The sequence below is a fragment of the Dermochelys coriacea genome, chromosome 16 (assembly GCF_009764565.3).
Source record: "Dermochelys coriacea isolate rDerCor1 chromosome 16, rDerCor1.pri.v4, whole genome shotgun sequence".
NCBI classification, from domain to species: Eukaryota; Metazoa; Chordata; order Testudines; family Dermochelyidae; genus Dermochelys; species Dermochelys coriacea.
In genome coordinates, this window is record NC_050083.1 from 2,771,884 (window position 1) to 2,782,102 (window position 10,219).

General features: G+C 50.7%; 1 protein-coding gene across 9 annotated transcripts in view; it reads left to right on the top strand.

Annotated features, from left to right (window-relative positions):
* TRAF2 (TNF receptor associated factor 2) overlaps positions 1 to 9,461 on the top strand; it is a 48,711-nt gene extending 39,250 nt beyond the window's left edge. For 6 of the 9 annotated variants that reach the window (XM_038375024.2, XM_043499044.1, XM_038375027.2 and 3 more), the window contains one exon: positions 924 to 9,461. In XM_038375024.2, coding sequence (XP_038230952.1) covers positions 924 to 1,142 — 219 coding nt within the window. In that variant the 3' untranslated portion in view covers positions 1,143 to 9,461. The remainder of the gene's footprint in view (positions 1 to 923) is intronic. The other 3 variants (XM_043499045.1, XM_043499043.1, XM_043499046.1) reach the window with 1 other exon arrangement.
* Positions 9,462 to 10,219: the final 758 nt, after the last annotated feature.

Sequence of the window (10,219 nt, forward strand, 5' to 3'; positions counted from 1 at the left end):
CACCCTGAGGGGTGGGAGGTGGGGCTGTAACCTGAGCCCCACTGTCCAGGGCTGAAGCCCTCGGGCTTCGTCTTTGACCCGAGGTGGTGGGGCTCAGGCTTCAGTTTCCACCCCAGAACCCAGCAAGTCTAAGCCAGCCCTGGCGACCCCATTAAAATGGGGTACCGACCCACAGTTTGAGGATTGCTGCATTTGGAGGAGCTCTTCAATGCAGGCTCCTGTCATGATGAAAGCCCAGGATACTACAAGAGAGGCCCAGAGGGGAAGGGGAAGAAGGACAAAGATACAGTCAGGAGTGGAGTGGTGATGTGTTTGGAGAATAAGCAGAACTTTCATAGTAACCAGGTTCTGTGTTCTCCGATATTCAGGGACCCTGAATTGTGCTCCCTTAATCTGAGCTGTCATCTTTATTTTCTAAATTAAATTTCTAAACCTTGGCAGTTGTGAAGAAAACCTTAAAAATAAGAATCAGGTATACACTGATGCGGTGCTTGAAACGACCCATTGGAGCAGTGTGATATGCCTTGCTTATCTCAAAGGGACATGCATGCAATGAGGCAGGATCAAATTGAATATCAAAATCTGCAGCTGCTGGCTACCCAGGCTGTTGTGCAGACTTCATTTTCGCATTGAATTTAGCAAAGTCCCTAGTTGTCAGTCCATCTGAACCAAGTGTAGAATTTCCCTTGTGGCACAGCAGAGACTGGGAGAAAGCAGGGAGCCTTCTTGCAGTGTGTAGACCTAGCTGGGGCTTGGAATTGAGCCTGAATGCAGGTATTACCCCAGCTTGCTGCCACATCAATGCGTAAGGTTGTGTGTGTGTCTGCAGTTTTCAAAAGGCTAAAATGAATGGGAATCACAGACAGGGGGCTGCTTGTTTGCCATATTGCTTCATGCTCTTTCTCTTTTGTATTCACCTCTAGGTGACCCTGATGCTGCTGGATCAGAATAACCGGGAGCACATTATCGACGCTTTCCGACCTGATGTGATGTCATCATCCTTCCAGCGACCTGTCACCGAGATGAATGTTGCCAGTGGCTGCCCACTCTTCTGCCCAGTCTCCAAGATGGAGGCCAAGAACTCTTACGTGCGTGACGACGCCATCTTTATTAAAGCCATCGTAGATCTCACAGGCCTCTAAAGCCTCCTCCCCACCAGGAGCATTGAGCACAGAGTTAGCCGACCAGGGCTCGCCCTGTGCTGTACCCTCAGCATGCTCCAGAGCAGGGGCAAAGTCCAGACCTGGCCCCGTCCCTGAAGGGACCTGCTCCGCTGAGTGGAAATGCAGTGTCTGATGGGAACCCTCCCTTGGTATCAAAACACCAGCTGCTCTAGTGCAGATCTTCCTTGAGAAGAGGCTTGTGTTGAAGTTAGTTTGAGTTTGATCCATGATCAATGGGGACTGGATGATCCCCTGCAGGAATCAGCTACCAGGGCTCCCTGCACCCGGGTTTCAAGCTAAAACGAAGGCAGCTCTTATGTACTTGTTTAATGCACAACTCCTACAATGGAACAGGCATTCAGCTTGCCCAGAGCACCACTGCACATCTCCCTTTGGCCAGGCCCTTTCATTCTCCTAGGAGAGCTCCGTGTTAGAGGGAGCTGGTTTCTCTCTGGTGTTTTTGCTTAAAGGTTCTGTAATTCTGTGTTGCTGGTTGGTTTGATCTTTGACATGAGGGTATGAGGGAAGATGTGGACTAGGAGCAGACAGAGGAGGTATGTGGGCTTAGCACGGCAGAGACAGTTTAGCACAGTCTCACTGGCCTTTCTTTGGCAGACACAGCTGCAGAGGCACTTTGAGTGGGGCCATATGTCAGCAGGGCAAGAGGGAGCTGTTCCCAGTGTCCATGTCAAAGACCCAAAGCCCTGCCTGGGTTTTATCTGTAAGTGATCTGATGGGAGGGGAAGTGTAGAGTGAGGGAGGACAGCACCTGAGGAATATTTTCCTCCTTTCTTTCAGTGTAGGCGTCCTATAGAACCTACTGCTCCGGTGCTCCAGGTGCCTTTGGCATAGCTTGGGTTTTTAATGACCAAACAGATGAGTCTTGTAACTCTCTGGAGCGGGTCCTGACCTAGTCAGAAAGGTGCCTTGGAATCTAATTTGTTGCCTATTAATGGTTAACTCCGGGAGCTGGGCTTAGGGTAGGACAGCCTTGGTCCCCAGTGTGTGAGCTGGATATCACCCCAGGAATGAGGGTTTAGCTGAGGGGGTAAGCTCATTAGCTCCTTTCCCCACGGCTCTCATCCTGGCTCTTAGCGCATCTCTTCATTTGCCTTTGCAGGCAGGCCCCTTCTGGTGTTCCCTCGCCTGGAGTTGTTGGTCCCCCACTGAGTATCCTCCCCCAGGCGGCAGCAAATCTTGAATGTGAACTCTTGGGCTCTTCACTCTGTCAAGGGGGGTTAGTTGTTTACAACGCTGGAGGTCTAACAGCCTCACCAGCACTGCAGCCCTGATTGCTGCCTGTAGCTTTTCAGTAGCACAGACTGGTGGCTTCCTTCGCAGTCATGCTCTCTAGAGCAGCCTGGCCAGCTCAGTGTGCTCTCTCCAGCCAGCCAGTCTGCAGCTGCTTGGTTAGAAACTGTCTTAGGGCTTTCCCTGTGTAGTCTTCCCTCCCTGAGTTCCTTGCACTGTGGCCCGTTGTTTTTCTATTTCGTGGAGAATGGGTCCCCCTCAGTGTGTTGCCATTGTGGCTAATTGGCCCCTCAGAGTTATTCTGTGGTGGTCACCTCTAACTCCAGAGTGGCCATTAGCCACTTTGGAGCCTTATTTGTGGTTTTCTGTCTCCTCTCCCCATGGGTCCTGTTCTCTCCCATCCCTACAAACCTTCAGGTTCTCTTTGGCCAAAGCACCCAGCTAGCTGCTTTTTGAACCATCCTTCAGGTGTTGTCCCAGTCCTGTCCAACTCTTCCCCTGCTCTTCTGGCCTGGAGGACAGGCAAAGAGGCCGGCCCTGCTGCCCATGTCAGAGGTGCTCCCGGTGGTTGGCTGGAGCCCCCAGAGAGCAACAGCTCCACTTCCAGTTAGCATCAGTAATCCGCTGCCTGTGTGCAGGGGAAGGAATTCTCTGTGGAACGATCACCAGTTAGCAAATGCAGGGGAATCCAGGGTTGTGAAATTGTGGCCCTCTCCGTGGAGGAAGGCCATAGCCCCACTGTTGTGTCCTCTAAAGAGAGAAATTGTGTTCCCCCCACCTGGTCTGCAGAGCTGAGGCACTTCTGCCTTCACGCTGTCCTAGCTCGGATCAGTGACAGGCTGTCTCATTGTAGGCCACCACTCAAGTGTAGGCAGCGGCCTGCTTCAGTCCACTTGGCTCCATGCTCCTCCCAGCCCTTCCTCAGCTGGGGTCAGAAATCAGTCAGTGGAGATGAGTTTTGATTCCAGGCTAGGGTGATGGGAAGCTTCTGCTAGGACTAAAGGGGTGCGTACTGGCTAGTGCCCACAGAGAAGTAAGCCAGCAGGGGTCTCCAGCACTGCACTGCTCCCCAGCTGAGAAGCCACTATTATTGAGCCGTTATTTACACGTGTCTCGTTTCTGGGCCAGGAGCAGTGGCTGGTTCTCTAGGGATGGAGAGCAGGGAAAGGATTATCTATGTGCAGAACTCCCCATCCAAAGAGGTGCCAATTCCATGATCTCCAGCTGCCAATAAACAGATGTAAAACAGCCGCTCCATGGGAGCCAAAGGGAATTAAATCAGCTTAGTTTAAAGACCAACATCTAGATACTGAAGCAGGCTGGGGTTTGAGTGCCTGCACCTCCCCAGGCTTCCAGTCTGTACAGTACTCCACAGCAAGCTGTCTGAGTCTCTCTGCTCTCCCCGCCCTGCATTGACTCCAGCCATTGTTCCCTGCCCTGAGGCAGTGCTGCTGCATGCCCAGTGGCAACGGGCCTGGGGCTGTTCAGTTTCAGAACACTATGTGCAGATGGGGCCCAACCCTTCAGGAACTAGCTGTTTCTCCAACCTGTTCCCCTTGATGCCAGGAGCCTGTTTTCTGTTATGTGCACTCTCCAACTCCCCCTTGCAGTGACTCTCCTTTGGGCACTTGCTAAGAGTGGTTTCCCTACTTGAGGAGGCTGGAGACTACACATTCCTGTAGACTGAGCAGCTGATTGGCTGTTTGCAAGGGCCAGCCTGACTCTTTGTACTACTGTCCTCCAGCCCTGGGAGGGTCCACTGACAAGGTCATGGCAGAGTTAAACTGCTGAAGCAGAAGGCAGGGGGAGGTGAGCTCTCCCCTGGTTTGGGAAGCATTAGCTTTGTTTTCAGTGGCCGGGGCTTGCTTTTTGAGAAACATCAGTGTCACTGCTGGGCTTGTCCCTCGACAGCAAGCTCCAGGGATTTAGAGTACAGCTGCCTTTGGGGGGTTGAGCAGTAAGGGGACAAGTGGAGATTTCTGGGAAAGGGGTCCTGGGCCCCAGGTCCCATCAAAGCCCTAAAGCCCTAACAGGGACCCTGAGGTTTGAAAGGCGTCTCTGGCACATACTGTATATTGGCATCTGCTGTGGGTTCAGTCCAAGATTCAGTCTGGTGGCTGGAGTGGAACCCAAAGCCAACTCCATATAGTGCTTGTGGCAGGAGAGACCAAGGTGCTGTGCTGGAGCTGTCTGGCTCTCCCTCCCTGTGGAGAGGTGTTGGGATGAGTTTTTAGCCAAGGTTCAAAGCCTACTCAGGATGGCTGTGACTGTGGCTGCAGGAGCAGCCCTGTTCCACATCGTGCTGAGGACTTCACAGCTGAGGACTTCACAGACATGTGATGGGCCCCTCCCCCAGGAGCTGCTATCCTAAACAGTGGGGGGAGAGAACTCCAAATCTGGAGCAGCATCCAGATTCCCCCGCTGTTCTGTGCTGTGGCAGTAGTGGGCTGCTATGCAGCAAGATGGCCTCTGGCTGCTGCTGTGCTTGTTAGACCACATTTTGTGCAAAGTGTGGCTCTAGCAAGCGATTGCGCCATGCTGCACTGGCATGGATGCTGTTAGTGGAGGCCCCGTTGATCTCTGTATGACACACAAAGTCTTGGGGGATGCTTGTGCTGTCACTGCTGCACTTTCCCTAATAGTATAAATTCACCCAACAGCCTGCACTGGCTTCCTGCTAGAGCCCCAGTGTTCCCATGCTGGAGAGGGCCCCCTGGTTCCATCCAGGCTGTAATATTGACCAGAGGAGCCCAGCTCTGGCACAGAAGGAACCACCTGTTATATCCATCTCATGGAAGAGGGTCCTATCTGCATGAGCAAGCCTGTTCCAGCTGAGGGCACAGCTGGGCTGCTGCCCGTTTAAGCACAGCAGAGTGGAGGGGGAGAGAAGGGGTCCTAGTTACTGAGGAAGTCACTTGAAAGATTTCCTGCTTTTCATGTTGCTCTCCAGAGGAGTCCCACCCTATCGCTTACCAGCTGTGCTAAGGTTGATGGCTTTTCCCTGCAGGACCGCCCCCCCCGCCAAATTATTTCCTTTCAGCTTACTGCCTCCCTTCAATTACCTTCAGTGGAATTGATCGGCTTCCCCTGCTGGTGGCTATGATACATTCAGCTCAGCAGGGTCTGTGTCCACAAAATTCCAGAGTGCTTGAGAGGCTAAATGCCACCTATGCCATGCAGCACCCACTTTGTGAAAAGGTGGGGGCTGCAAAGCCCGTGGAGGCGTGGCTGTTCCTTCCCCGGTGCTGCTGTTCAGCGGATGTAAAGTGCTCATGGACGAGGCAGGTGGAAGGTAACTGAGGCTTGTGCACCAGCGCCTCCCGTGGTGCTGTTTTGTGCATGGATGCACTGAGAACTACCAGCTTAAAATGTGCTGTATGTGTATTTCACCGAGCCAACTGTGCATACCTGCTTCTTAGCTGGGAGACAGACCAGAGATGGCCTGTGATCCTAGCCTCAGACAACCTTCCCCTCTGAGTCCAGTCAGTAATGGGATAGCTGTATCACAGCTACAGCTGTCTGTTTCCCACCACCGCCTTGAAAGACACTAGCAAATCTGCCTGGGCAGTATCATATCAGCATTTACAGGATTATAGAATATCAGGGTTGGAAGGGACCTTGGGAGGTCTTCTAGTCCAACCCCCTGCTCAAAGCTGGACCAATCCCCAACTAAATCATCCCAGCCAGAGCTTTGACAAGCCTGACCTTAAAAACTTCTAAGGAAGGAGATTCCACCACCTCCCTAGGTAACGCATTCCAGTGTTTCACTACTCTCCTAGTGAAAAAGTTTTTCCTAATATCCAACCTAAACCTCCCCCACTGCAACTTGAGACCGTTACTCCTTGTTCTGTCATCTGCTACCACTGAGAACAGTCTAGATCCATCCTCTTTGGAACCCCCTTTCAGGTAGTTGAAAGCAGCTATCAAATCCCCCCCCGCCCCCATTCGTCTCTTCTGCAGACTAATCAATCCCAGTTCCCTCAGCCTCTCCTCAGAAGTCATGTGTTCCAGTCCCCTAATCATTTTTGTTGCCCTCCACTGGACGTTTTCCAATTTTTCCACATCCTTCTTGTGGTGTGGGGCCCAAAACTGGACACAGTACTCCAGATGAGGCCTCACCAATGTCGAATAGAGGGGAACGATCACGTCACTCAGTCAGCTGGCAATGCCCATACTTATACAGCCCAAAATGACATTGGCCTTTTTGGCAACAAGGGCACACTGTTGATTCATATCCACCTTCTCGTCCACTGTAACCCCAGGTCCTTTTCTGCAGAACTGCTGCCTAGCCATTCGGACCCTAATCTGTAGCAGTGCATGGGATTCTTCCATCCTAAGTGCAGGACTCTGCACTTGTCCTTGTTGAACCTCCTCAGATTTCTTTTGGCCCAGTCCTCTAATTTGTCTAGGTCCCTCTGTATCCTATCCCTACCCTCCAGCGTATCTACCTCTCCTTCCAGTTTAGTGTCATCTGCAAACTTCCTGAGGGTGCAATTCACACCATCCTCCAGATCATTTATGAAGCTATTGAACAAAACCAGCCCAAGGACCGACCCTTGGGCCACTCCACTTGATACTGGCTGCCAACTAGACATGGAGCAGTTGATCACTACCCATTGAGCCCGACAATCTAGCCAACTTTCCCTATCCATCTTATAGTCCATTCATCCAACCCATACTTCTTAAACTTGCTGGTAAGAATACTGTGGGAGACCATGTCAAAAGCTTTGCTAAAGTCAAGGAACAATATGTTCACTGCTTTCCCCTCATCCACAGAGCCAGTTCTCATCATAGAAGGCAATTAAATTAGTCAGGCATGACTTGCCCTTGGTGAATCCATGCTGACTATTCCTGATCACTTTCCTCTAAGTGCTTCAGAACTGATTCCTTGAGGACCTGCTCCATGATTTTTCCAGGGACTAGGTGAGGCTGACTGGCCTGTAGTTCCCAGGATCCTCCTTCTCCCCTTTTTTAAAGATGGGCACTAAAGTAGCCTTTTTCCAGTCATCCGAGAGCTCCCCTGATTTTCAAAGATAATGGCCAATGGCTCTGCAATCACATCCGCCAACTCCTTTAGCACTCTCAGATGCAGCGCATCCAGTCCCATGGACTTGTGCTCATCCAGCTTTTCTAAATAGTCCCGAACCATTTCTTTCTCCATAGAGGGCTGGTCACCTCCTCCCCATGCTGTGCTGCCCAGTGCAGTGGTCTGGGAGCTGAGCTTGTTTGTGAAGACAGAGGCAAAAAAAGCATTGAGTACATTAGCTTTTTCCACATCCTCTGTCACTAGGTTGCCTCCCTCATTCAGTAAGGGACCCACACTTTCCTTGACTTTCTTCTTGTTGCTAACATACCTGAAGAAACCCTTCTTGTTACTCTTATCTCTTGCTAGCTGCAACTCCAGGTGTGATTTGGCGTTCCTGATTTCACTCCTGCATGCCCGAGCAATATTTTTATACTCTTCCCTGGTCATTTGTCCAATCTTCCACTTCTTGTAAGCTTTTTTGTGTTTAAGATCAGCAAGGATTTCACTGTTAAGCCAAGCTGGTCGCCTGCCATATTTGCTATTCTTTCTACACATCGGGATGGTTTGTCCCTGTAACCTCAATAAGTATTCTTTAAAATACAGCCTGCTCTCCTGGACTCCTTTCCTCCTCATGTTATTCTCCCAGGGGATCCTGCCCATCAGTTCCCTGAGATTGTCAAAGTCTGCTTTTGTGAAGTCCAGGGTCTGTATTCTGCTGCTCTGTGTCAGGATCCTGAACTCTACCATCTCATGGTCACTGCCTCCCAGGTTCCCATCCACTTTTGCTTCCCCTACTAATTCTTCCTGGTTTGTGAGCAGCAGGTCACGAAGAGTTCTGCCCCTAGTTGGTTCCTCCAGCACTTGCACCAGGAAATTGTCCCCTACACTTTCCAAAAACTTCCTGGATTTTCTGTGCACCACTGTATTGCTCTCCGAGTAGATATCAGGGTGATTGAAGTCTCCCAGGAGAACCAGGGCCTGCGATGTAGTAACTTCCGTGAGTTGCCAGAAGAAAGCCTCGTCCATCTCATCCCCCTGATCCGGTGGTCTATAGTAGACTCCCACCACGACATCATCCTTGTTGCTCACGCTTCTAAACTTAATCCAGGAGTCTTTTGCTAAGCCATGCGGGGAGGATTCTTGTAAAATTCAAGCCTCTTTACTCACAATCCTGTGAGGGAAAGAAACCTTAGGCTAGTACACTAGTCATGGGGGAGAGAAATCAGTGCTGAGGGCTTGTTATGGTAGGTTTGCTCAGGAGCAAAACTCAAAAGCAAACAAATCATGCCCACAGTTAATCAAACAGAAGTGCAGTAGGCCGGTTTCTGCGTGAGGGGCTCAGGTGTCAGGCCATCTGCAAGCAGTTAGTGTGTGGCTCAGGGTAAGAGGAGGTGGCCTTATGATGAAGGGACAAGTTTGGTGAGAGGGGCTGTATAAGTTTTGGTCCTCCTGTTTAGCTGCATTAGCACTACGTAGACAGAGCGGGTGCTCTCTGACTAGAGATGCTAACACAGCTCTTTACAGCTCGCCCCAAGGATTGGCACACTGCTTTCCAACAGACAACAGCAGTGTGAACAGCTAGCAGGAATGAGGCCTGGCATGAAGGTTGCCCCCACACTTCCATTTTTTACACGATTTATACAGAAGTGGCTTCATTATCATAGCATTTCCTCACCCCCAAAGGGAGCTAAATCAAAGATGGTGTTTTACTTCTGCAGAGTGTCTCCTTTGAGGCATGACCATGTTTAGAACTCAGGGTGTGGGTGTTTGGCACTTGTGGAAATGCCTGTAGTTTGATGTAGCTGATGAGTCTTCCAGGGGCCTGATCTGGTTGGTGATTGCTGTGTGCTAGCTTAGCCATAACAATATTTCCTCCATTAGCAGCTTTGCAACACCTTCCCTAGAACAAGCACTAGGCTTGAACCTTTCATGGATGTGTCCAAACAGCACAGGCTCTAAATGTGAAATGAAGTGTCCTCTGTGCTGTTGTATGAGTGAGACCATTAATAAAGTATTGTATCGTAAGGGAAGGTTGGACAGTAAGGGGACAACATGCAGCACCATCAAGAATGGGAACTAGAAACTGTTCCTGTGAAACTGATGGGCTGGAGGCTTTGAAAGTGGGACCCCTTGTGTGCCACAGCCTCCTTCCATTCTATTTACTTTGCTAAAGAACAGGACAAATAACCCTTCCCCCCACCCCCTTACTGTGGTAGCACATACTGGGTCCTGGAGGTGCTGAGAGCTGTTCAGACGCAGGCCCTACCCTGGCAAGTTTACTTTGCAACACATGCATGTGGGATCTGATGAAGTGAGCTGTAGCTCACGAAAGCTTATGCTCAAATAAATTTGTTACTCTCTAAGGTGCCACAAGTACTCCTTTTCTTTTTGGGAAGAAAGGGGCTCACCTGACTAAAACCCCACCAGTCTAAAGCTTTTCTTCAAAAGAAAACCTGCCCCTGTGAGTCATGGCTCATTGGCACTGCCCCAGCAGATGCTCATGGCCTATGTGAAGTACATGTATTGCCCCCATTTCAGAGAAGGGAAAACAGGCAGCCATCACCATCATGGGGCTGTGGCTATGCTGGGGCAAGAACACAGCTCAGACTCCCAGCCCCTCAGCATACTACTTTCAGCTCCCACAACCATGCTCATTTCTCCAGCCCTCCCTGCTGTCCACACATCACCCCCCAGCCTAACATTGGCCACTGACACCAAGCTCCACCCATGGTACCTAAATCCCCATTGGGCTCCACAGCAATCTATGAAACTCCCACAA